The sequence below is a fragment of the Idiotropiscis lumnitzeri genome, chromosome 7 (assembly GCF_059441095.1).
Source record: "Idiotropiscis lumnitzeri isolate Australia: NSW breed Sydney's pygmy pipehorse chromosome 7, RoL_Ilum_1.0, whole genome shotgun sequence".
NCBI lineage: Eukaryota > Metazoa > Chordata > Actinopteri > Syngnathiformes > Syngnathidae > Idiotropiscis > Idiotropiscis lumnitzeri.
Genome location: NC_142397.1, coordinates 9,501,400 through 9,528,873, shown reverse-complemented (window position 1 = coordinate 9,528,873; position 27,474 = coordinate 9,501,400). Strand labels below are relative to the sequence as shown.

Sequence of the window (27,474 nt, the reverse complement as noted above, 5' to 3'; positions counted from 1 at the left end):
TTCATAATTAGGAGCAAATTGGACAAAATATCAAAGCGGAATTTGTTGTGGGTCGACTCATGATAGACATACCTCCCTAATTGGATGTAATGAAACCGACTTTGGCTGAAGATTTTCAAAGAAATTACTGGTTTTATGTCTTACGGCAATTTGACAAGCCATCAAACTTCCAATCCCTTCAAGTCAAAAATCCAGTGTCTTTTCATGCATGGCTTCTAATGACGTTTTGAGGCTCTAATGATGCTCGACATGCCCACCAAATTCGATGGAGCTAAGTCAAATCAAACGGTCTCGGAGAGTGCCGTCTGCTCCAAGCAAACAAAGATGTGATGCAGTTCATCCTCTTCTTCCTTCCAGCTCTGGTTCACGCTTTCACTTCCTTTTCATGGTGTCTTCATTGTTAGACCCGGGCACCAGAAAGTGGACTTTTATACAGGAGGGCGGGCAGCGGAGGTAATCCTAAATAAAGGCCTGTATGGCCGCTCCATAATGGCGCCTTTATGCTCGGGGCTTCATTAGGCAGGAATGACACGTCTGCGGCGCAACAGCCGCTCATTGTGGTCCTGAGGCGAAAAAGGCCACTCGCACACTCCATCTTTCACACTGGCTGCAGGCACTCAAGTCAGCCTTTTCATCCATGCGGAGAATGTTGGCCACGATCATTGCTTACACCCACGTTGGCTAACATGGCGATGACATATAATAATCATGGAGCCGCCTCATGATGACAAATATACAAGTGTGTACAGCAAAACACCAAGTGTTGTCTTTAGTTTATTCCTCCTAATGAGGAAAAATGGTACAGACGCAGGAATGACAAACACGCCAGCTACAGTCACACTTTTACTACACGTTAGCCTTGTGGTGACAAACATACGATTGTTTACTGGAAAACACCAAAACCAGAAATTTTTTATGACATGTAATATTTCGTTGATTTACTTTACATTTGAATCATTTTTTTAATTTGATTGTTGCTGTTTGTTTGTTGTCTACTTGAATATACATTTCATTCTATTTATTTTTATTAATTGTTAAAGTAATAGAAATAATTATGAATTATGTATTATATTTGTAGCTACTGGATTAAAAAATTTTTTTTTTATTATTTGCAAGTCGTAAAAATTTTGTTTGTTCTTTTAAGCAACCTTTAAATAGGAACTAATCAAGTTTACAACATTTGGAATAAATGTGTAAAAAACCCTATTAAATAAAAATACATACATAATATATAAATGAATTATCTGTTGCTGTTCTGTAGCTGGAGATTTATGTCCTCTCCACATCTAACTTGTTTGCAAGTGCAGTGAATGAATCATGCAAATAGCACCACAGGGTTGCTCTGGCTTTCATTAGCCAGACAGTAAAAGATGTCAGAAAGAAAAGAAATCCACTCTGGTTCTCCGCTGTGTCGCCTTTAGCATGCAATTCTCTCACATGACTAATCGCTTTTTAGTACACCACTAGAGCTGTGAAGGCATGGAAGAGAATGTAAATGTTATGTTAATCTTAATACTCTATGAGCGTGACGACAATGTGCTCCACAGAAGCCTGAAAAAGAGGCTCATGGTGAGGAAAGTGACAAAATGTAACAGCAGTGTGCTACACGAAAGCTCCCAAAAGAACAGGAGTGCAAGCCACAGAGAAGCAGAGTGAACAGAGGGCACCTGTAACAGCAGTGTTCTCCAAAAAAATCTTGAAAAAGAAGCACAGGGTAAGGGGGTTACAAATGTGACAAGAGTGTGCATTAATAAAGCCTGAAAAAGAGGCCCCGAATGAGAGGGTGGCAAAGCCAAATAGCCGCGTACAACACAAAAGCCTAAAAAAGAAGCACAGAAAGAGACGTGATAAAGCATGAAAGTGCATGACGAAAGCCTGAAAATGAATCAGGGTACCAGCATGTGTTAAACATGTGACAGGGGTGTTCTACAAAAAACATCTTGAAAAAGAAGCACATGAATGATAAAGCTTGTCTGTGCCACTCAAAAGAAGAAAAAGAAGCAGCACGGTGTGACCGCTTGAAAAACAAGATAGCTAAAAAAAAAGAGAAAATAAGAACAGAGAGATACAGTGACAGCGACGCGTGACATGGAATACTGAAAAAGAAGCATAGTAACAGAGTGACAAAAAAAAAGACAGAAAAAGAAGCACCGAAATGGCAAAAACTGACAGCACAACATTCTGAAAAAGTATCAGTGGCAGTGCACCATGAAATTGCTACACAAAAAAACTGAAAAAGATCACAGAATAGGAGAAGTTATACAATCCAAGTCAAGTCAGAGTTATTTATAAAGCCCTTAATCACAAGAGTCTCAAAGGACTTCACGAGCCCACAGCTGACAAATACCGTTGACAAATTAACTGCAGTGCAACACACATTTTCCACAAAAACATATCAATAAAATGTTGCGCAGGAAGAATTGATAAAAAGTGACACAAGTGAAAAAGCAGCGTTAAATCAGGATAAATTGACGCATGATGCAAAAATCCAGAAAGAGATGACAGCAGCTAGCTAAACAAAATGTTGAAAAAGAAGCGCGGTGTGAGTGACGTCACCAATATCGCAGCAGAACTGCGAGCAGATATCTCGTTTTTTTCCTCGTCACTCTTTAAGTACAGAGTGTGTACGCCACCACGCAGGCTCACCTTTAGGATCGTCCCTGACCACCAGCAGACCGTTCCGACACACCACCTTCCCCGTGGCGGCGTCCACGAACACCAGCGACGGGATGCTGGTCACCTTGTACTTGTTCCACAGCTTCATCTACAAACACACCAGAAGGAGGAAAAAAACAAAACAAAATGGATTTAGTCTTCCATTTTTAAACACACAGCTCGGCGTTTTCCGCGCCGCCCTTTAACCACTCGGACACGAGGCAGAGAGCGCAGACGATCGCTCTCACTGTGAGAGTCCCTGGAGGAGATGATAAGCGGGAACAATCACATGCCGCATTGATCCACTCTCACCCTCGCAAACATCATTTCATTGGATGCGATTACAGCCCGAGCAATAAATACAGCATCACGTCTCCAAAGAAAACAACATAAAGCCTAAGAAAAACAATGTCAGCCGGATGAAATATATTTTATCGTCTACAAAACGTCACTTCACTTGAAATGGCTGCTGCAGGGAAGGCCACAAAACATTTGAGTGTTTGGCATATCTGACGGACAGTCTTTCAAAAAAATAGCTTTGCTCACACTGGAACGCTAGATGCTAACGTTAATGTTGCTACGACATGTTTTCATCAAGGTTATAAGTGGCTCATGGTCGTCATCGTGAGCGTAAAGCAGGGGTGGGCAAACTTTTTGATTGGCGGGCCACAATGGGTTCTAAAAACAGTATTTAGAAAATAAAACATGAACAAGGTTTATTCATTTCATTTTTTTCAAGTTCGGGCGGGCCGGATTAAAATTTTTAACGGGCCGCAAGTGGCCCCCGGGCCGTAGTTTGCCCACGGCTGGCGTAAAGGGAGCTCCGTCAGCTACTCCAGGAAAGAATTCACTGAGACCTGACTGCAGATTTCAAACAGAACTCACTGAAATGCACATTTAAACAACTGACATTGCGATGTCGATTTGAATTCGATTAATTGTTCAGTCCGAGTCCACCCCCCTCCACACTCTCGCTCACAAATGTCTCATCAAGGCTACAAAAGAGAAGATTCTTGCGCTGCCTCTCCCACGAGCATGTGCTACCACTTTAATCCCGCCCGCTGGCCTCCCCAGAGACAGCGGCAACGTCACAGGCCCTAACCTCTCTTAAACACGCCATCTTGTCACGTTTTTCAATTGTCGTTGTCTTCTTGAAGCACGCCGCAGATCTAAGCGCTACCACGCGGGGAGGCCCTCCGCGCCATCTTTAATCTTGAATTAATCCCTCATTTTAATCGTCAGGAGTACGGCAGGATAAATAGCATTTTTCGATCATGAGGACTCCGCCCCCCCGCCCTCACCACCTTTACCACCGCTCCTGTTGCCAAGGCAACCCCCATACCCCTCAGTGCCAAAAGAGCGCCAGACGTATTGTGTGCTTCTCCCGCTTAATAATTCAGTGATAAATTAATGGTTTTGTGACGGGAAACAGGTGCTAGAATGTCAAAGTGCTTAGGGCGGAAAAAAAAAAAAATTGAGGTGGAGGAGAGGAGGGGGTCCCCCTCCTGCGCCACCTCCGTGCTGCCTTATGTGCGGGCACAAAAGCAACCTGCTTGAATTGAGGTCCTAAACTTTGCGTCTGTATAGTGAACAGTTTTAATGGAGTTTAAAAAAAAGAGGGGGGGGGTGAGGGGGGGGCATGAAGGAGGACAAAAGCTCTCAGGAGCAATGTGCAGGCAAGCTCTCGTCACAATGGCAGCGGGTACATTCTTTACTCTTATCTGCTCTTTGTTTCCTCGGTTTGATCACGAACAGCATGAAAAGGGTTACATGCGGAGTAACGTGGAAACTATTTGAAACGGAGCATCGGGCATGTCGGAAGGGTGGAGGCGCGCTGGACCGAGAACTGCGTGTGAGCAGTAAGTTTGGTTTTGGGTTGCACGGACAATCAAAGGCTCGGCTCACATCCTTTTGTTTGAAGCTAGGGTTGGGGTTTTAAATGGGCCTGTTTGGGGGTTTCAAGACAGGACTGGGGTTTCAAACTAAAGATAGACTAATGTTTTTTTTTTTTCAGGGACAATACCGATTATGGTAGAACTCCAGTATATGGTTTGCAGTTTGTCACTTGATGATTCGCAGACCTTTTTTATTTTTTTTTATTTTGTGCCCAACAACTGAAGCAAACCAGTTTTAAAGTGATCTCTAATCGTTTATTGGATTTTAAAAAAAAAATGGCCTAACTCAACTTCTAACAAGGATTAGTGTTTTAAATTAGGATTCAAGTGAGTTTTAAACAGGGTTAATGTTTCACATAAGCATCTCAAATCAGAGTTAGGGCAAATTAGGATTTTTACAGCAAGTTTAGGCTTTCAAATTAGGGTTTCAAGTCAAGTTTAGGGTTTCAAGCCAGGGTAAGGGTTTCAAGTTACTATGTCAAAATGTGATTAATAATATAACATCCATCCATCATCTACGCCATTTATCCTCCGCCATTCTCATGAGGGTCACGGGGGTGCAGGAGCCGATCCCAGCTGTCTTCGGGCAGTAGGCGGGGTATACCCTGAACTGGCACACAAAGACGAACAACCATCCGTGCTCACACTCACACCTAGGGACAATTTAGAGTGTCCAATCAACCTACTATGCATTTTTTTGGAATGTGGGAAGAAAACTGACTACCCGGAGAAAACCCAAGCAGGCTTGAGGAGAACATGCAAAATCAACACAGGAAGGCTGCAGCCGGAATCGAACCCCGCACCTCGGTACTATGAGGCCATCGTGCTAACCAGTCATCCACCGTGCCGCCCTAATAATATAATTTATATAATAATGTACATTTAAATTAAAATCTACTGAAAGTGAAGGTAGTAAAAAAATTAATGAAAATTTATGGAGATATGTCAGTTTGATAGGAAGCAGCATTTTTCATTTGTCCGCCACCCCCAAGCTCCGCCCCCCTTTTTAGGGTGTGCAGGCCCATTTGTAAAAACAAAAGAATTTGCAAAAAAGGAAAAAAAAAAAAAAAAAAAGAAAGAACCAAATGCTCCATTTGATTGATTCCACCAAGCAATTAAACTTGTCCTTAAATGGAAGAAAGAATGCCTGCTCTACCAGCAACGGAGAAAAATGAACCTGGTACCTAGTCTGGACCAGCTGGAACCAGCCCACAGTTTGACTTTTGTCTGGACCAGCTGGCTTCTCTCCATGTCTTACCTCAGGCCCGAGCCTGGTGGGCCGACTCGTGGCTTGGAAAGCCAGGTGCATTCTTTGTGTCTGCAAAGGGCTGAAAAGAAAAAGTGGCTGGTGTAAAAGCCTTAACGTGTCCTCATTTATGCCTTCATGCCATATTAATAATCGCACAAAACACATTAATGAGCTTCGTTTGCACGCTTTGCCGCTCAATTAGCCGCAGTCAGCAGTCATTACGCACACACAAGCGCGAACCCGCATTCTGCTCCAAGAAGAAGAAAGTTGGGGGTGGGTTGGAAAGCTTCCCTGCTGTGACCTCCGTTTGACCCTGAATCGAAAGTCCCACAGCTCCTCCTCCTCCTCCTCCTCGCGTGCTCTCGACATCACAACACATGAATATTGATGCCACTTTAAAACGGGAACATTTCACACGCATTAGCAGTCTTTTGCGCCTCATTGTCACAGCGAAGGATCACGTTTCACACCAAAATTGCTGCTGGGCTTCAAATGCAGGAACGTTTAAATATGCTGCAAAGCTTTGAAATTTGAGTTTCAAATTTGAGTTTTGAGCCAAGGTTAGTTAAGGTTTAAAGACATGGTTAGGGGTTCATTGTGGTTTTAAAGTGGGATTCAAGCTGTTTCAGGGTTTCAATTTCAGGGTTAGAGGTTCAAATTCAGGTTTCAAGGTTTGGGTTCATGTTGTTTTAGGGTTTCAAGATAGGATTATAAAATAATAAGGTATTAAGCAAGGATTACGGGGTTCACGTTGGGGTTTCAAGTCTTGGTTAGATTTGCAAATTGGGGTTTCAACTTTCAGTAGTGATTGGTGCAGTGATTTAAGAGTGAAATTCAAATTAGGGGTTGACCAAGGTTAGGGTATCAAATAAGGGTTTCAAGTTTGAGGTAGGATTTCAAGCGACAGTTATGGTTTAATTAGGATTTCAAGCCTGGGGTAAATTTATAAATTAGGGTTTCAAATAAGGGTATGAGGCAATGTTAGGGTTTCAAACTAAGTTTTAAAGCCAGGGTTCAGGGTTCATTAGCATTTCAAATGAGGGTTTCAAGACAGTATTTGAGTTTTAATTAAGGACTAGGTTTTTAAGATAAGGTTTCAACCCTGCGTTAGACTGACAGATTTGAGTTTGGAGTCTGGGTTAGAATTTTAAATTAGGGTTGCAATCACTTTAATGCTGTGTTGAAGTTCCAACAAATTAGGATTATGAAACAATCGCCTATCAAACACGAACTATGCCTTCAAGTCAAAATTGGGGGTTTTAAAATATGATTTCAACAGGACTTGAGCGTGAATTCTAAATTAGGGTTCCAGGTAGGCTGTGTTTGGGTTTCAAACTGGGATTGGAGTTCCAAGCAAGCAAAATTAGGGTTTCAAGACCAGCATTTAAACAAAGCACATTTTCCACAAACAGCCGTCACATTGTGGGATGTCGCTCATATTTGTGACCCACTTTTCGTCTTCTTCCCAGAGCGGACTGGCCGGCTCATAAATCATGGTGACACAGTTCTCTGCTTGTCATTAAAAAAAAAAAAGAAAGAAAAGAAAAGAGCACACAGAGAGCCCCAAGGCCTACCATGTTAAGGTCCATTCAAAGCGTCTTTATTTATAGTCATGTCCCTACATGTCACCTCTCTTTGCTTTTCCACGCCAGCTTTGCCTTTCCTGAGGGCCAGGATGTCGGCCGTGTGCACATTACCCGAGCCCAGTGACGTTACGGCATCGAGTGACACCGTATAACCGCTCGTTAAGCCCTTTCCTCCCCTCGTTAAACCCTCACATCTGTTAGCCGCTTTCCAGCATCAGCCCACCTCAAGGATCGACTCAATAATGAGGAATGTAACGCTCAAGTCCGTCCAGCTTCGATATGATTTCATAGGGGTTCAAGTTTGAGTTTCAAGCTTCGGTTAGCGTTCAGCCTCCGTATCGGAATGTTTGGCCAAGTTATCGATACAGTACAATGGCTACTCGATTAATCGACAAGTAATCAAGTGAGTAATCGTTTATAGAAACTTGTTCAATTTAAAATTGTTTAAATTCAGCCTCTCAAAAGTAAAACAAACCAATTTCTGAAGTCCTCCGTGAAAGGTGACGTGTTTTGTCAAAATAAATCTGTTTTTAATTTGGAAAACAATCATCAACATTTTTGCCGATTTTCTGACATGTTATGGACCAACCAAAGCCAAACGACCAGAACATTCCTTCACTGGCTCTGTTTACTTCCACTGTTTCCTATTTCCTTTTGGCAATATGGTTATTTTGTTGTTATGAAGCGCTTAAAAATCAATACAAAAATTAGTAAAAGCGCAAATATACATTTTATTTGTTTTTTGTAAAGACCACCGCCAAATAGAATCTGCTGAAAATAATGCAATTGGGCTGCATTTCCGATCACTTGATCAGGTTCGAGACATCCCTACTTTTTAGCAAGTCGTAATCAAATCCGACAAAATATAATGTATTCAGGAAAAATAAAGTGCTTTCCTAACTAGGCAATGGCATTAAAGTGAGGAATGCTCCGCTTAAAAGGAAGTTAAGGAGGCCGACTGACCCAACATGACTAATGCAAGACCACATATGAGTCGTAAAACAACTGCCAACAGAAAATTAAGAGAAACGCAATGGTAAGAATTAATAACTAACAAAGAATAAATAATAATAATCAATGATGACCATCTGCAACATTTTTTTCCCCTTTCTTGAGGGTGTCCACAAAGAGGACGTGCATGGTCTGCAGCAGCCCGGAATGTTCTGAGGCTTTACTCACTTTATAAATAACCAGGCACAAGGCGGACATGCACAAAAAAAAAAAAAAGAAAGAAAAAAAAAGCCTCGTATTCGCTACAATGGTTCACACTGGACTTGTGCCACCAAGATAGCTCTTAGCATAACAGCTACAGCTTTAGCCTGCGATTACCATCATGTATGCCAATTACAACAATTTTTCATACTTTATTGGCCATGTATTGTTGTTAAAACAACGTCATAGTTGCATTTTTTATAAAAACCAAAACAACACATTTGAGCACATTAGCTACAAGAAGCATTTAACACATCAGCCACAGTAAGCATTTAACAACAAGAAACCAAACCAGCAAAGAACGGCAATCCAATAGAAAATGCTCTCAATGCCCACTAACCAGTACAAGGATTTTTAAGCAATTTTTTTTTTATAGTATACAAGCACGCCAGAATTCAGAATTGTGCAACTTCAGTATGATACCTCACTGTGCTGCAGCATATCAGACAGCACTGAGGTCTACTGCACATGCAGCATAAGCAAATAACAAGTCGAAGAAGCACAGAAGGGCCAAGTTAATCTTTTGAAATACAGTAGTTGAGCTGCATTAAGCAATACTCGTGCCCACGTTAAAACGTTAGTCACTAGCATTTAACTCAATGTCAAGAAATTAGCACAGCATAGCAACAAAATTGAAATTACTCAGTATTTTTGTTGATATAACACAGTTATACAACATAAAACCATATAGTTGAATGTTTGGACTTATATGCTATGGCGCCATTAAGTAGACAGTTAGCCCTCCATTAGCGTCATCTTTGCACACAAAAACATTTTTTTTTTTACTTTGTCATGTTTACTGTGTATTATTATTAAATTAACTGCTAGCCCAAGTCAAAATAATGTACTTTTTGGCTTCTATACCTGTCAATGGTAGTGAATGAATATTAACTGTCAAGACCTATTCATGCTACCCTGTATTTTATATGTGTTAGGATCCCAGTTGGATGAAAACTAGACCTACCACGCTACAGCGCGATTAAGCTAACAGTTAGCATTCTGTTTTGATAAATGTGTCCTTGTTTTGCAATGTGTCTAGCTAGGAATATTACGTCTCAAGCACTCCTCAAATTCCTTTTTTAACATCCTTGTCAATATGTGTGGCCTACTAATATTAACACTTGAGCCACTGTTAGCATTTAGCGTGACAACAACAAAAAAATTGAAGGTACATTTTTTTTTCTACTCTAAATTATTTTGTGTGTTTAGCACAACTATACCACATAACAAATCCAGTTAATAAAATGTTTTGAACTTTCTAAAGACAAATGCTACCTTCCATAAAAGTGGGAAATCAAATTAATCCCACTCGGACTTAGCTTTTAGTTCACTATAAATGGTCAGTCAATGCAAGCCGAGTTTTTTTAAACATGATTTTGGGGTGTTTTTCTTCAACTTTAGTCCATTAGCCATCGCTAAAAGCAGGCTACTAAAAATAACAAGCGAGTGGCTACTCTGCATGTGTTTTATTGCATTCATAACATTCATATATCTGCTTTATGGACACATTAACGGTGCTGCTCCATATTTCCATGTCAATTCAAAATGCAGAGGGATTGGGATTTTGGAAATAGTGACACAACACTTATGAGGGTAATCAATCTGCCACATTGCAAGGCTTCATCCCCCAAGGTCGAGATACACATCGGCCTGCTTTTTATCCATCAGGCCCAAACAGCAAAGAATGTGTGGTGGTGGACAATAGCCAGTCACTGCCTATGAATAATACCCGTTGTACGAATGGAAAGCAAAGGCAAGGGGCGTAAAGTCTTGTTTGTCCTGATGTGGAAAATTGGATTGTGCTTGCAAAATGTGACCCAATTTTTCTCACGCCACAAAAAGAAGGAAGTACATCCCTGGGATTGGCTCTTTTTACTAAGGCTTTTTCAATAAGGCATGACCAAAAGGAGGCTGGAAAAACATACGACACACTTGTCAATTATAGTCGGCGGCCAGTTATAATAACAAATTATTCACACACGTATTCCATGTTTCCGCTAGATGCAACTTCTCCTCAACCAGGTTATTTTTTTGCGCTCCTTGTTCCAATTAACTGTAAACAATTGCATGTCTGACAAACTTGAACCGATTTGTTGCCTATGACTTCTGCAAAGAGACATCCCGTTACCATAGCAACATGACACCGTAAACAAAGTTGTTCTTGTACATGCTGGGGGTCCATTGTGCTTTCGCTGTCGCTTGCTTGCAGTCATGGCGTTCCAGTGACGTTATACAGACGTAGCGGCCAAATGCGAAGCGGATCTAATTGGTCGCTGTTCCACACTAACAGGATTGAGCGCTGCCGGCAGACTGCTGAGTGGCACTCGGCGTAATGCGTATGAACAGGAACATGGTCGGAATACACGCGCCCTGCTGGGCAGAACACAGCCAAACAAGACAACCGTGTGAAAAAAAGAAAAAAAAAAGGCACAATTATTTTTTGGGGTAATTTATTTATTTATTTATTTTATGTAGCACACAGTGGATTCATTGAGGCCATAATGGCAAACTATGCCCACATTACTAACCATCCCGGAATATATCAGCGAGTTTCATTTTAATGGGAAAATGAGATGTAAAAATATATTTAAATAAAATGTCACCATAACTGCAGATGGACAAAATGTAGTGGGGATCCTAAATAAATAAACAAAGGTATTTATGGGCAGGCACATGCATGTAAAAGTGACAGGAAGTGCTAAAAATACAAAAAATAATATTTGGAATATCTGACATAACTAATAGCACCAGTGGAATTTGGATTTTGGCCACAGCTAGGACATACGTCAAGGAGCCTCCCATGGAAGCTACCTGAAGGGATCACTGCCTAAAATATCTAAAATATCAAACCTAATTTTAATAATCACCTTTTCTTCAGTCTCAGCATTAAATACGATTAAAAGGAATGTGAAAAGTTTGAACAGGAAATAAGATTATCATGACACATCATAACAAAACAGACGCTTCTAATAATTGCCCTTTGTTCATGGTCTGTTCCACAAAAATAGAAGAATGCGTATAATTACCAAGACAACTTTAGAACTGAATGTCTTTCACACTCTGTCGATGTTTTGTGATGTTGCCATAGCGGCACACTGTGTCCTCGTGAACCCCCCAAATGAGTCTGTGATTACACCAAGCAGCACCGTTCTTACCATTTGCATAGCGCAGACATTCACAACAGGGCAGCTGCTTCACACTTGTACCAAAGATCAAGCCGCCTCATGAGAAACATACAATTGTTTACTGTGAAACACCAAAAATTGGCATTCTAAGTTATTCCTGTCAAGAAAGTGGAGAACTTGTACAGAGAAAAATGCGATACACAAGGTTTTCCGCCTGTGATGGGAGCAGCTGTCACAATTATACTAAACATCGAACCGCCTCGTCATCACAAACATACAATTGTTTTAGGGGAACGCCAAGATTTCATTCTAATTCATCCTGGCAAAAAAAATGAGCGCTTGTACACAGCTCTTCACATTTACATTTGCGTTATGGAAACATTTTCTATCACCATGATATATTCATGTTATATTATTCTATCAAAAAAAAACATGCACAACACTAATGTCTGCTTACTTTTCCTAACTTTATTTTGAAGTGACATTAAACAGACCTGTATCAAATGAGAAATGCATCTGGTGGTGCTTCTCCATAGAATTATCAAACGTAAACACTCAGTCAGCCAAGCACGCAAATCTGATCTCACATTAATGTTAAGTTAGCTTAGCATTTAGCATGCTTTCTCCATCTTTCCCTCTGTTAATGACGCCTCGTAATCACTTTGTGAGAAAGATACTTGTAAGAAGTGTGGCTTATTCGCTGCCATGCAAGCAGTGATTACTGATTGAGGAGTGAAAACACATGTTAGCCAGCGGACGCTTGTTGCTAGCTACCTGCTGCGGTGTAAGTAGAATCGGACTTGCCTCGACCTGCCGACTATCCGCTAGTAGGTGACGTAAGCAGCCCAGCAAAGCATTTGGGGACCATCGCCGCTGTTCAATTACGAGGAAAGCTTGAAAATCTGTGATTCTCAGTTATGTAGTTTTGATGAAGCAGAAAATTCAAATTTAGACTCGCAAACATCTATCATGGGTTGTTGTTAAGTCTGCCACCTCATGGCTGCTGTGTGGAACAAAGATGCTATGTGAAAGCTTTTGATCAAATAAGCTTGCTCTGTCGTTGTTTGTGCGCTACATATGACGATAAAACCTTTTCCATCACCTTCACGATATTGCACAGCTCTACAATCGAGTAAACATCAAACTGCTTTGTGATCACAAACATACAAACAATTTTCTGCTAGGAAAAACCAAGAGTTCACATAGAGCAGTCTTCCAAGTAAGCTGGCAGCTGCTGTCACACCTCCACTAAACGTCAAGTCACCTCATGATTAAAAACATAAAATTGTTTAACGTGGAACAGGGCCGACAGAAATAACTTGGGGTAATGAGCCTTGAGCTGCTCCATGCAGACATTATGGCACGATCCCACGTAGCCGCCCGGTCTGGTAAATTTCCACACTGAAGTCAATCTCTGCATTGATGCTCAATAAAGACCCCCCACCTCTCCCCTGGGGGTCTTTCTTTCAACATGGTAGGATCTTGATGAGGCGCTCCGGGAGAGCAGCATTCCGTAACAATGCGCTCACAGCCACACATTTGCGCATACACACTTCCTGCCAGGCGTCACCAGGAAAAAGCACAAAAGCTCATCTCGCTGACACTTCCTCTTCTTGGCTAATGAATAAACACCCAAAAGCACTAATGACCTGTTTCAAGTGGATCTTTACACCATGTTCTACTTAGAATTAAGCAGGGCAAAGATACACAGAGGAGAACAAGAACAAGAAGCAAGGTTGCGGCTGTCAACCATTTTTAGCTTGGGAGAGCCCCCTCCTCACATCATCTACAATTACCATTCAGCCCCGAAGGCAGTTTTCACTTTTGGTCATTACATGATGTGGGTAGAGCATGGCAACGAAATGATTCTTCATGGCACATTCTGGAATTTTTTTTTTTAGAAAATTCTGTCCCCAAAGCCTGTTTCACTTAAGCCGGGTACACACAAAAAGACAATTGGGCTGTTTTTGTCTTTATTTTGCGACTTCCCGACCAAGGATGTCAAATGCCCAACAATCAAGATGATCCCTAGGTCCAGAGGTGCACAAAAACATGTTGTGGGTTGTGTTAGTTGTGACTTTTGCTGTGTGTGCTTCTGTCATTTTCCCGTCCGACGTGCTGATTTCAAGGCTGACGCGACAGAGGGTCACAAATTTTAACTGACACACCAGTTTAGACCAGGAAGTTTGTACTATTTCATGTCCTCCACATGAAAGGAACATTGGTACAAAAACCCAAGAGAATCAAAGCCAAATTGAGAGGACCATATTTTAAGATTTTGTCGTTGCGCACGGGTGGAACACGGCAGAAAAGTTTGACGACTCAACAATAAAACACAAAATTCAAACAAGCCAGCTCACCATGGTCAGAGCTTGACCAAATGTTAACGCCATTGAATGAATTCGCTTTGGTTCTCATGGGTCAATGATGACAACAAAGTGGAGCAAAGGGAGTAAAGAGCTGGAAGTGAAAGAGTGCCGTGAAGAGGATTATGAGGGTCCAGCAATATCAGGGGGGGGGGGGCTTTTGTCAGACTCTGAGAAAGAGTTCAGGAGTGCTGCTCACACTAATTAGAAACATGCACGATTGCACACTAATCAAAACACTACGAAAGTTAGCGGGATAATAGCACTTCTGAGTTGTTCCATGCCAAAATAGATAAAAAAAAAAAAAAAATTTGGAAAAATTTAACCGAGCGGATTTTGATTTGGATCAAACTAGTTGTGCGTATTGATAGTGGTGGCACAACACAAAATCTCAAATTTAAAGTCAATCGGAGCAGAGGTTCCGGAGTAATAGCCCACCATTTTTTTATTATTTTGGCAAAACCAAGTGTGGATGATATGATCTAAAAAATAAAAACTAAACAAAAAAAGATATTTAAAAAAAAAAAAAGAACAAAAAAAAACTAATACAATACAATTTTATTTATATGGCGCATTTAACAACAGGTGGTGCCATCATATAAATTATCAGGTCATTAGAATTGATAAGTTGACAATATTATTTTGGAGTCGCAAAGTTTTCCTTCATTTGGCTCGTGCGGGTAAATTGCTCTTTACGGCGACCGTTTTGGTACATCTTACAAAGTTATTTTGACCGACGCCAGTCTTGTGAATCATTTCCAGGCTAGGGACGTGGACACTTAACGTCTTGCCATCAAATTATTGGCTGAGACAGGACACTTCCTCCATTTCTCCATTTACTCAATTTGAAACATCTTCCGCTTGGCTGGAGCCACCAAGTCTCTTGACTGGGTCGCAAAATCACTTCCTGTATTTACTGTCTTGCCTCCAACCCTAATACATTAGACCAATCAGATTAGAGAAAATGTTCTTTAATCAGATTATTCGGCTCTAAAGTAAAAGCAAATCTTTGCTCTACACTAATTCTCCTTATGGCAAAGCCTCACCGATTAAACTATAAATACTTCACTTATTGGCCGTCTCAAACGTGCGACTTATAGCAGAATAGTTGCTTTTTGTTCTTTTACCACCTCTGCCAATCACACACACACAAAAGAGACGTGAAAATGGCAGTACATGAGACAGAAACCTGACCCACTTTGCGAGTGCTGTCCTCTTTGTGTTGCTAAGAGGAAGAAGAAGAAAAGACTCTGGGGGGATTGACAAATATTATCATGGTCTGTTGCAATCTCATATGGCACAAAAATTGAAAATGTTTTAACATTCAAGGAAAACTCCGCTAAGTAACTTGGACTTGGCAAAAAAAAACAAAAAAAAAACAGATCTCAACTCTTCAAAAGTCAACACTTTGAAATTCTTTGCACAGACAAAAGAGACAGCTGCAGCCCAATGCCGTCGACTAAACGGGCATGCGGCAGCAATTATATCCAGCGTCCGCTTACAGCTGCTCGCCTCGCACCGATGCCAGGATGTTGCCTCTCAGTCGTCAGCGTTGAACCGCATCAGCTATCGTCCCAAACACTCTAACAATAAACGCCAGCGTGTTTCACTCCAAGATGAGTAAAGATACAATCTTGGATATCAAATGTTTAATGTTTCATTTATAAAAGTGGAATGAATACATGAAAGTGGCGGAAAAGATCTCTGAGGGTTTCATGATTTAATCAGATTCCCATGCTGGTAATTATTTGACAAGTGTTTTACATTATCGTCGTCATACCGAATGGTACAAGCAACCACATTTGATTCAACTTTGTTATGTTCATGCTACAAAACAGATATTGCTCCAAATTCTGAATCCAACAAATCAGATTTCATCTTAGTCTCGACACAAGGTTCGGAGTTATTAAGTTAGAAAAATATCTCAAGATCAGATCAAAGTAAATCGATTTGTACTTTGTTCATACTGATGCTAAAAAACAAACGTTGGACAAATCTGTATGAATGGAATTTACGAAAAAGATCCAGATTACAATAAATGTGTCATCGTACTAAAGCTTCAGCAAAAATTTCATTTACACCTGGCAACACGGAACAGACAAGAAAGTCGATGTCTCCTCACATTTGAGTTACACAATACAGACCAAATTGTACATGGAAAGTTCTCTTGTGAGGGGAATTAAGTCATTTTTAAATTTGACCCAAGTCTGTCGCTACATGCTACACCAAATCCAAAAAATGTCAATCCAGATTACAATTAAAAGATAATAAGCATGTCATTGACAGGCCAAATTTGTCCTCAAAATTTCATCTCAAATTTTGTTTTACTGAAGTATGTGGATCCAGAATAACAGGGAATCGATTTATTCTTTGATCATACAGAACTGATGGACCATATCTCAGGTGAATCTGTCACTACACTGGACCAAATTTGATACTAATCGTCCTGTAACTACCGCAACATTTGAATTAGGTTTAAAAAAAATAAATAAAAAAATAGGATGCAGATTTAGGATTCTGTATGCATATAACTTTTGAGTTATGGAAAATGACTTTGATCCCCAAAGGCTTTTCATTTGTCCTTATCCCTTCAAATTTTGACTCAACATCTGTTCAACTGCTACTGTTGAGTAAATTGAATTCAAATCCTTATATGACCTTTATATCCCAAAATATTAAAACAAAACAGATTAAGGATACAGATAGCAAAAAATAATCTTAATGCGCGTTAAATCCATTTACAACGTTCACAAATCAAAAGTTAACCAATTTGTACTTGGTTCCGGCCAAATCTGATGCAAATCTGTTAACATTTTGTCTGATGTTGGTTCCAAACAAACATACAAATGTAAAGGAAATAGAGTTATTTATGTATTTTGTGTTAATGGTGCTTCAAAGTTGCAATTCAAGGATAAAAGACAAATCTTTTTCACCCGTGCACTTTAGAAAACAACAAAAAAAGGTAAAGGAGTAAACCATGTGATTATTCTGGCTTTCAATTAAGCCTGATCGAAAATATTCTGCCTGTATTTCAAAGTCAAAAGCAACACAAAAGAATGGAGAAGAAAAATGCAGCGGCAGACCTTGAAGATTAACTGACCAAATGTGTTTCACAGACTTTTGTGTTCAAGCCAGAGTTAGCATCGGCTAACATTCCAAGAAAGCGCATGGTCTGCCGCTGCCTAATCTGCACTATCGGCACACAAAAGCAAAAACACACTCCTTTTTTTGCTGCGATAACATCCTCAGCTTTAAAAGCCGCCGCCAAACGACCGTGTTTAACTTGGCTCGAAAAGAATGGCTACATGGTCCTATCTCTTAGCTAAGGGAAATGACAGTCTGACGTCAAAAACATCCGCCATCACTTTGCACCACAGGAAGAACATCTTCATGATGATGATGAGGATGCCAACGACGACATTCCCTCTACTGAGCACCTGAAGCAACAGGAGAAGTGATGAATACACCTTTGATAAAAAGGTTCCAACATGCAGGGACTTCAGCTCCAAACAAAACCCATTTTTCGTCATCTGTTTGCCTAATTGCCGCAACCCTTGTGTAACGAGATTATCTCAATTATTAAAGGGGAAGTCAAACCTTTAAAAAAACATTTGCAAAAATATGTTCTATGTGCCTTCACTAGTCTAAACTTGGCATTCTAATTAATATTAAGTTTGTGGAAAACAAGTTAAGCGGCAAAGTCCACCCATTTTAGCCATTTTGTTACTTCTGTCAATTGAAGATGGCATGGCAGTCACTCAGGGTTCATGTAATGACCAATCACCGCTCACCTGTGATGTCATTTTCAATCGACAGAAGTGACAAAATGTCCGCCCCCTAAATGTATGGTAAAAAAAAAAAAAAAGACGTGTGGATTTTACTACTTAACTCAGTCCACAAACATGTTTGGACTTGTGGCCCAGCATAGAACATATTCTTGAAAAGAAAACCTCTGGGTTGACTTCCCCTTTAAGATTAACTTCCCACTAGTACAAATAAAACATCATACAGATATATTTTTCATTTCAGTTGTAACGGTTTTATGATGGAAAAAGTTCTAAAATGATTATTTTGGATTTATTTGAATTTGATTAGATTTTTTTTTTAATCCCTGCCCCAAAAAAAGCATTTCACCAGGGGTGTGTAGACTTTTTAATTCCACTGTGCCTTGCGTTACAAGTGGGGCAGAACTGTTCACTCGTTACCAACTGCATGCTACTACCCGTGGCAATATAAAATTGTACTCGTTAACATCTAGTGCTTCACTTGACGTACTAGCAATGCACAGATGTCAACTAATATCCTTATCGTGCATCGGTGGCTTACGCATAGGACAGTGAACCATTAAAAAAATTAAGCAAAAGGTGGTAGATGGCCAGCGTGCAAGGGGTTACTGACTGTAAAAAGCCAACATTTGCCTGACTTCACATAACAGATGGAATTGGGAAGAAAGCCAACATTCCTCACATGAAACATTTTCATGCTTTCTCCCTGTTAATCCTCTTTATTCCTGCAGGAGGTCATGTGCTCGAGCATTTGGCTGTGATTAAATACAAGCGCGCTGGATGATGTCGCACTGCGGTCGCCACTGAAGTTATCATTGTCATCAGAGCAGAAGAGCACCTGCTGCTACCAACACAGCGATGCTACCAACATGAGCAGGTGGTGAGTGACATCCAGGTGAGCTACTAAGCTGCAAAAGCATCAAGTGCGCTCGGCCTAAACTCGGTTTGTTGTGTTCATTTCAATTGAGCAAGGCGTCGCTTATAATGAATAAACGCAATGATCAAAAGTTCATTCATCCATTGATCTTACTGAATACTTCATCATGTAATTCAGCAGATTAAAAAAACTGCGCGTGCGGAAAATTGGCCCGATGATTGTGTGCGTGTGTGTGTGTGTGTGTGAGCGAGTCCTCAGAGGATAAGGATGAGACCTCTGGTGCTCCTTACAACAGGCTTAAGCTGATGAAAGCCTTTCATGCAGCATGGCCGCCGCATCACCAAGGCGTGTGAACAGATTGGGCGAAAAAAAGACCAATCGAAGCGACGATTAGCCCCCCGACGAGGCGGTGGAGGAGCCTCGGCAGGGGGTCGGATCCTGGGACTTGCCAGTCATTTACTCCACTTTAAAACGTTTACTTGCAAGATTCGACAATATTGAATATGCATGTGCCGTGGGTGATCGGATATTTTTTTGGGGGGAGAGTAAATGTTTATTTATTTCTATAGTACAAATTTTAAAATGTTTAAATGGTCTCGCCGCACCTTACTGTTCTGAGCTCCTCCACCCTTACGCACCTGTCCGGCGCCTCAAGTCTGGGGAGCAGATGCAATCGGAGGTACCAAGGACTAAGTAAAGGCTGAGAGTGGATCGAGCCTTTTCTGTTGCCGGTCCCTCTCTTTGGAATGACCTCCCGCAAAACGTTAGGCAAGCCTCCTCGCTTCCCATCTTTAAAACTCGTCTTAAAACTCATTTTTATTTTTTGGCTTTTGACTCAACAAGAGACTTGTTTTTTGTGCTTTTTACTGTCTTCATCATTAATTTGTTTTGTTTGAATGACTTTTGCTCCATGAACAGCACTTTGTATCCAGCAGTGGTTATCTTAAAGTGCTTTCTAAATAGAGTTGTGTGGAGACCTGGACTATTATTTACCTTTCCAGTCATTCTGTTTATTTCTAATGTGCAAGGCGGTGGTTATTATTAATAGCTGGTGAGATGACCGATCGCATTCATTATATGACACACACGTACCTGGACAGCGCATTGCACTCCTATGTTTTCCCTCAGTAGATTATTTCATGTCATATTGTGCACAGTTGCCGTTAGCACGAAACAGTGGCGAGAGGAGAAATCACCATCACTGAATGACACATTAGCCAGCCATCTGAAAAATAAACTGGACTTCTTGTTAATGCATCTTCATCTGTTTACTGCATTAGCTTGCGCAAGGCCAGCTGAGAGAATGGACTAATCTGTATGACACACACACACGCACACACACACACACGCAAACAATGTGAAATATGCCGACTAGGGAAATTTACATGGCTCCATTTCATTGCTGCAAAGGTGTCACACGGGCGCAGATGTTGCTATATTTTGACAAATATTCCTAGTAACAGAAACACATTCAACAATGCGTATTCAAATATGTATAAAATCTTAAAGTGTGTGTGTGATTATTATAAAAATAAGCATGTAAAAGGCCATGATGAGATTATCTTTGGCTGGCTTATTCATTGCTTTTTTGATAACATGAACTACATCTGTTTCTACTGGGTTATTGTGGCCATGCTGCAGTGCACTTGGCGCTCCTTCAGCCCCCATGATGCTGCCATGCGGGCCTCCGCTTGTGCCCCCACAATGGACGTCCGGCGGGCCAGACCCGAACAAGCGCTTCTTTCTTTTGCCGAATGAAAGCAGCCGCCTGCGTTGGCCGCAACTCTAATTGATTCACATGTGACACTCCAGCAGTATGAATCCATCATGCCAAGACAGCGCCAGCAAGCAGACAGCAGGCCATCACTGACGTCTCCTATGATAGTTTAAGTGTTTTGACAAACTTTGACGCTACGTCTAATCACGACAAATTAAAATCTTTGCAATTTTGTCACCCGACTGTTTAGCATATTTTTGTCAACAGTAGTAGCAAAATCGCTTAAAAAAACAAAATGGCGGACTTCCTGTATGTTTTCAGGCATAGATTCTTCACACTTTTTTGTGAGTCCATGTAATACACTATACACGTGTGGCGTACAAGAGCATTTAAATGCTGAAATTGTAATATCTCGATCATAGCGTGCATGTCACTCACGTTGGCTGCGAGCTGAAGTTTGAATCTAAACAAACAAACGCCATTTTCTCATTTCAAATCTCCGTCCCATTAATGCGCTCTCGCACTTTCACTTTACTTCAACCAACTTCCTGTGCGTTTTTGGTCATGGCTTCTTTTGTGGGTCTACTTTTGATAGCTGTTCACCCAAGTTCATGTTGTCTAGCCAAACTGGCTTCAACGGCTGAATTATTATTTGTTAATTCATGAGTCAGTTTCATGGTGAGACGTCAAACTCAACTGCCATGTACCACCACTCCACATGCAATGACAAAAATCCTGCATAATTTAGCATCATCCATCTTGTACAAGCTTTACATTTGATAGCAAATGGACAAAATGTCTTATGGGAATCTGTCCGTGAAGGACTGAGAAACGACCAAAATTATGCTAATTTGGCCATTTCAAACAAAAAAAGGCTGACATTCTGTGTTTTCACACATAGCTTTTTGAAACTTTTTGGTAGATCTACTCATGATAGACATGCTTACTAAATTTCATTTTGCTACGTCCCAGTTGAAATGCCTGGTTTCAATTCATTTAATGCACTACTACGTTTTTCCTTTACTACTTGCAAACATACTGAATGACTAACGTTTCCCGCAGTGGGAAGGCTTGGATGGATAACCCCAGATAACCTTCCAGGGGTGGGGGAGATAGTGAGGGCAGGGCCCACAGCAGGAAGAGGAGGTACAGTGTGAGATTCCAAAAGGGGGGTGCTGGGCAGTGGTGTAAACAATAGAAGATAAATTGCTGCGCTGGAGCTGAGCTGAAGAAAACAGAGGGAGTCTGGCCAGCAGCCTGAGGTGGTCACATGACCATTGGGTCAACAACAGCAACCATAGACTGGTTCTGTTAATAGCACACACTTGATTTTATTACACCAGCTTGCAATAGCCGACTGCTGAAATGGACACTTCCATCTTGAATGTAACACGAATGACCTGATAATGGACATTTTTGGGACAAATAAACAAATACAAATTAGAAATTCTATATGATATATATATATATATTTTTTTAGTATATGTCTTAAAACTTCTCATGCTAACTTCTTAGACAAACAAAAAATAATGACAAATGTATGTTTAAGAAAATATAAAAAGTTATTATTTTTTTAATTAATTGGACAAACCATAAAAAAATTACAAATCAAATAGAATCTTGCAAAAATTATAATTTCTCAAAATTATAATTACACATTTATAAAAATAGGAAAAATATTTTATTACATAAAAAAATAATTAAGAAATGCAGCAAGTTTAATGAAAAATGTATGTAAAAGTAAAAAAAGAATATACAGTCCTGCTGTCAGTTTAATGACAGTTATATTTCCTTATTTTAAATAATCTCTTAAATAATGGTATTTGTTACAAAATATGTAACAAAAAATACATCAAAAGATCAAATTTTTCACAAAAAATAATTGCACAAAAGTCAAGTGAATGATTTTTTTCACATTTAAATAGTATTTTTTTTAAATATATACATTTGAAAATTTCCATTTTTAATGTTATTTGTAAATAAAACTACATAGTTAAAACATTATATGGATTATAATTTTGAAATATCGAGATAAAAGTAGAGCAGAAATGATTAAAAACTCTAAACATTAAAGCTTCCTTTTTTTTTAATTAAAAGGTGTAGCCTGAACTGATGGGCTTGTATGCTGCAGTGTGAACTAAAAATCACCCACACAAGCAGGAGTGCATTAAAAAAATAAACTGCATTCCAAATGTATGCTGATGAGGGGGTGGAAATGGATGCACCACATGTTGTGGACAAGTTGCATGTTTGAAATATCGTTGACTGTTGCATTTGATGACAACAAAAGGCAAATTACAAAAAAAAAAAAAAAACACACAACCAGTGATGCAGGCCTGTGAATGAAGCAGACATTGTTTGAGTCCAGCAGGAGACCGACTACATCTTTCCACAATTGCTCCTCTGTCAAAAACACGGCTATTTGCTTCAAATTCAATAACTATTGAGTGTTGGTGGAGGGGCTGCTGCTTCCAAGCCGAACAACAACACAACAATGACTTAACAGCTTTGCAGTGTCACACCCCTCAAGTAAGACTTCATTAAAAAAAAACATATCATTGAACTGTGTATAACAAATAAAAAGCACCGGAAAATATACACAGTTCCAACTTACACCCGACATATGTAAAAAGGACAGTGTTTATTTGAAAAAGAAAATGTCTCTCAACTATACTAGCATTTATATATTATATATTACAGGATAAACTGAATTATTTTTTTATCCATTTAGAAATTGCCGAAAGGTAACTTTTTTTTGTATGGGCCTCATTGCATGTGAGCAGATGATGGTCTTCTTTTTACCTCTCTTTATAGCTTTAGTTTGTTATTTGTATATTTTGAATGATAATAAAATGGGGAGATTGTAAGTGCAATTGGTCTTTTAGTCAGTGAACAAAGGAGCAGCCATTATATTCTTCTAAAAATATAGATGATGTGCAGTCAACGAAGTGCTCGCTGACAGTGCTTAAGGTATCTAACAAAAAGTACATTATATATATAGAGAGAGAGAAAAAAATTACAAGTATTAGCTAATCAAAAACTGTAAAATACACATTTTGTTTCACATAATCTTTGGCGTTTTTACAGGATCTATTTATATGAAGTTTGCACGTGTACCATCTAATTATTGCAGACATGAACAATGATGTGTTGCCCATTATGTTAGGTTAATACAAATGCTCATTTTCATTATAGTTGAATTAATGGGTACAAAGTAAAGGAAGAAGATGAGCTGGGAGGAAGGGAGTAGAAATCGGAGCTCTCAAGTTTTTCGAATTGAATTGTGCAAGTTTTCTATACGATTAGATAGATTTGAATCTGATTTTCTGCAACTGGGACATCCAAATGAAAGCATCCATGCATGTAAAAGGTCCACTTGTTACCTTTTTGTGTCTGTCTTTGAAGGGCAAGGCGGGCCAGGGCATCTCTTGCAGAAAGTCCTGCCACTGCTTCTGCTCCTGGTCCGACGAGACGAAAACCACCTCCAGCTGGTCTCGGTGCTCGGAAGTCTGCTTGAAGCGGCCGTAGAAGTCACACAGGCTGCCGTTGAACTGCCGGCACGGCGCGTTCAGGCCGCAGCCGAAGAATAGGCCGAGCAGCGACACTCGCTCGCCCAGCGCCTGCACGTCCACCTCGGCTTTCTCGCGGTTGACGAGCCGCTCCCCAAGCACGCTCAGCAGAAGCTCCGACATCTCCGCTCCCGAGGCTCCCGAACCGCGGACAGGTCAATAGACGATTCCCCTCGCCTAGCACCACGCGGTCCGACGTGAGTTTCGTTTTGGGGGTGAGCTCCTCCGGGCCCCCTGCGAGCGAGGCGTCGCGGTGTGTGTCCCCCGCCTGTGAGTCTTCGTCCGCGGGTGCCGTGCACAGGAATGTGCCGCACTGAAAGAGTCTCGGCTCGCTCGTAGTGTGGTGAGGGTCGATACTGGGTGTCGATATGCAGGCGCATCTACTCAATGACTAGACAATCGATTCCCTGGCAAAGGATAGCATAATATTTAAACTTTTAATGTTTTTTCCCGTTTATGTTTTATATATTCCGTCACGGGAATGTGTCATACCTTGTTGGTAGGGAGTGTTGATTTTATCAATACATATGACAAATGATCAATATTTATTTTCTTAAAATACTTTCTTGCCTTTATTTTTATTATTTTTTTCAAATATATTAGGCAAAGGCAATATATTGCACCTTGATGGTGGTGCGGGTTCAATATTTTACTTGTTATAAACGTAGTAACGGGAAACTGTGCTTCTTTGGTGGTGAGGGGCGGGTTGATACTGTGATTTTGCTATCCCAATACCATAAAAATAAAATTAAAAAAGATCAATTGATACTCACATCGATAAGTGATTAATATTGATAATTCAATAATACCTTATTCTTTATTACATTTCGGGGTACTTTCTATTTGAAAGTGACACATTTAGTTTAGGATAGTGGTCAATATAACCAATTAAGGCCTAAACATGTAATTACTGGTCAACTGGTACTCCAGCATTTCCCATGTACAAAAAAACACCTCTAAAGTTCATTGAAGATTCTAAATTTGTCTCTAGAAATAAACCAAAAAATAAACATAAATATTCCTGTGTCATGAGGCATCTGTTACTCGTCAAAAAATGTATTGCCAAAATATCGACGAGATTGGCAGTATCGCACATAACTTAACTCCACTCTGCACAATCGCGAGGTTCTTATACACTCACAAGACTTCCTGTCATGTGACGCTCCATATTAAAAGCACCCCACACGCAGTACACGCCATGAATATTTATACTAAAGGCTTTAATAATACGTACTAACATTCTTGTCACTTATGAGATCTGTTTTAGGTACAAACAACCACAAAATAGATTTGACAATACCGTTTTTATTGTTCAGCTGGCGAAGGCACTCGTTAACCATTACGATAGCTCGCCATCTAGTGTTCGCATGAGAAATGTACACGTAATAGGTTATTTAAAATTAACAAATGTATACATTAAATACATCTACAAATTTTAAGCATCACTTGTTTTATAATTTTCATCTGTAGCACTAATTTATAAATTATAAATTCTATTACATTTTTGTATTTCATTCACATTTAAATGCTATAGATACCCTTCAATAATTTTGAGGAATTTAAAGAGTGCAAATGTGATAGTGTAGCGCTTAGTTTGATTATTTTTCAAATCATTATTGTGTGCAAATATAGATTGACGTCAAAATTATTAAATTATGATTTTAATTTAAAGAAAGTGGCAAATAGCTACTGTACATCAGGTATGACTTTATTAAATGCTACAAGACATGAACACAGATCATTACAAAAAAGCATTAAATCATCACAATTGCGTGTAATTAACAGGTTCTTTATTGTGTTTCTTGATTTATTCGAGAGTGGCTGAAGGCAAACGTCTCTTTCAGTCTTCAGTGAACATCATCCTCACTAGATCCTCTTTGAAACATTCCTCCTCCACCAGCTTCTGAGGCTGAAAATGTCATACATACACACATGAAAGTTGTAACGACAGTGCGTGTGTTTGTGTGTGCGTGCATGATTCTTACGGTGCCGTATCGCAGCAGGGTGGGCACCCCAGTTAGCTTCAGTGTCGTCTTGAACTCGTTGCTTGAGTCCTTCCAACTGTATAGAAAACAAGCAGCATAATATTCATATCCTAGGCTTTAAACCCTACTTTGAGATCCTAATTTGAAATGTTCATTTGAAACCATGAGATGGTCTTGAAGCCCTAATTGGGAACTTGAATCCAAACATGAAACCTAACTCGGATTTTAAACTGTATTTTCAAAGCTTGACAACCAAGGCTTGAAGAACTATTCTGAAATTGTACATTAATTTTAACATCCTTACATGTGTTTGAAACACTTCTTTCAATCCCAAACCCAGATTTGGTCATTTAATTTGTAGCCAACACCCTGATTTTGTAATACTATGACTGACTTGCTGAAAAAAAACAAACCTATGTATCTTTTTATTCCAGTCATTTATATTTATTGCCTCCAAGAAGTTGTCAGCAAGGTAATTATCTGTCTATTTGATCAGAAACATGTGTTTGTAATAATTAAAAAAGGACTTGTGACTATTTTCTAATTTCATCTGCAATGAATCATCAAGTTAGAAAAGTAAATTTTGCTTACAATGCAAAAAAAGACCACAATTACGTAAAAAAAGAAATACCGTAGATAACTGCATTAAAATTCGTCAACACATAATAACAATAAAAAATTCTCTGTAAACTTTAAATGCGCACATTTTTTGTAATATATTCAGCTCGAAAATTATTTCTGAAATTTGGTATTTTGGTAAACAAAGTAGCACTCGTTGCACATTTGCACGTGTAAGTGGCTTTAGGAAAAAAGTATTGAAAATAAATAAATAATACTGACTACTTCTTTTCACCAACTTGACAGTAGATGAAGACCGAGCCCTGGGGGAGTGCACTCAACGCTCCTTTTAAAATTGGCTCAGCTGCAGGCGTAAAAAGGGGAAACCGTTATGAACACGGAAAACACAAAGCTGCACCAACATAATAGTAAAAGTATTTTTCCAGGTTGCAATATTATAATAATTATAATAAAGTTACCTTTGACACAGTCCGGACACCAGCTCTTTCCCTGCTCGTCTTTGTCGCCACAAAAGTAAGCAAAAATATCTTTGCCCGGTCTGTCTGCCACAGCTTTGCAGAATTCGCTATAGCCACGCACGTTCACTTGTTCGTATTGGGCCATAGTTTGGTTCGGCGAAGGTATTAGCTTGTATATGTGTCACAAACGTGAAATGAAAAGAAGAATAGGCGTCTGTGGCTTGTACTGTCAGCTGATGTCGCGATTGCCAAGGTAGTAAAAATAATACAGTGCTTGGACAAATGTGACAGAGACACTTCCGGGGTAGAGACGTGTGCATCGTTTTGTTGATTTGGGATTACTTTCACTATCGTTGTCAAAACGCAGTTTACAACTTTTGGATGACAAAAAGACATCAATACGTTTAGTGGCTCCA

At 39.9% G+C, this 27,474-nt stretch overlaps 2 protein-coding genes across 2 annotated transcripts in view; both read right to left on the bottom strand.

Annotated features, from left to right (window-relative positions):
- nxn (nucleoredoxin) overlaps window positions 1-24,353 on the bottom strand; it is a 33,269-nt gene extending 8,916 nt beyond the window's left edge. The window contains exons 1-2 of the mRNA XM_088300611.1: window positions 23,851-24,353; window positions 2,647-2,764 (exon numbers count right to left, since the gene is read on the bottom strand). Of these exons, the coding sequence (XP_088156737.1) occupies window positions 2,647-2,764; window positions 23,851-24,159 (427 nt within the window). The 5' untranslated portion in view covers window positions 24,160-24,353. The remainder of the gene's footprint in view (window positions 1-2,646; window positions 2,765-23,850) is intronic.
- A 1,370-nt stretch (window positions 24,354-25,723) lies between these two features.
- Window positions 25,724-27,378, bottom strand: txndc17 (thioredoxin domain containing 17). Its single transcript, XM_088301004.1, has 4 exons — window positions 27,059-27,378; window positions 26,862-26,943; window positions 26,022-26,097; window positions 25,724-25,945 (listed from the first exon to the last, which is right to left on the bottom strand). The coding sequence occupies exons 1-4, from the start codon at window positions 27,201-27,203 to the stop codon at window positions 25,877-25,879; spliced, it is 372 nt and encodes a 123-aa protein (XP_088157130.1). The 5' UTR covers window positions 27,204-27,378; the 3' UTR covers window positions 25,724-25,876.
- Window positions 27,379-27,474: the final 96 nt, after the last annotated feature.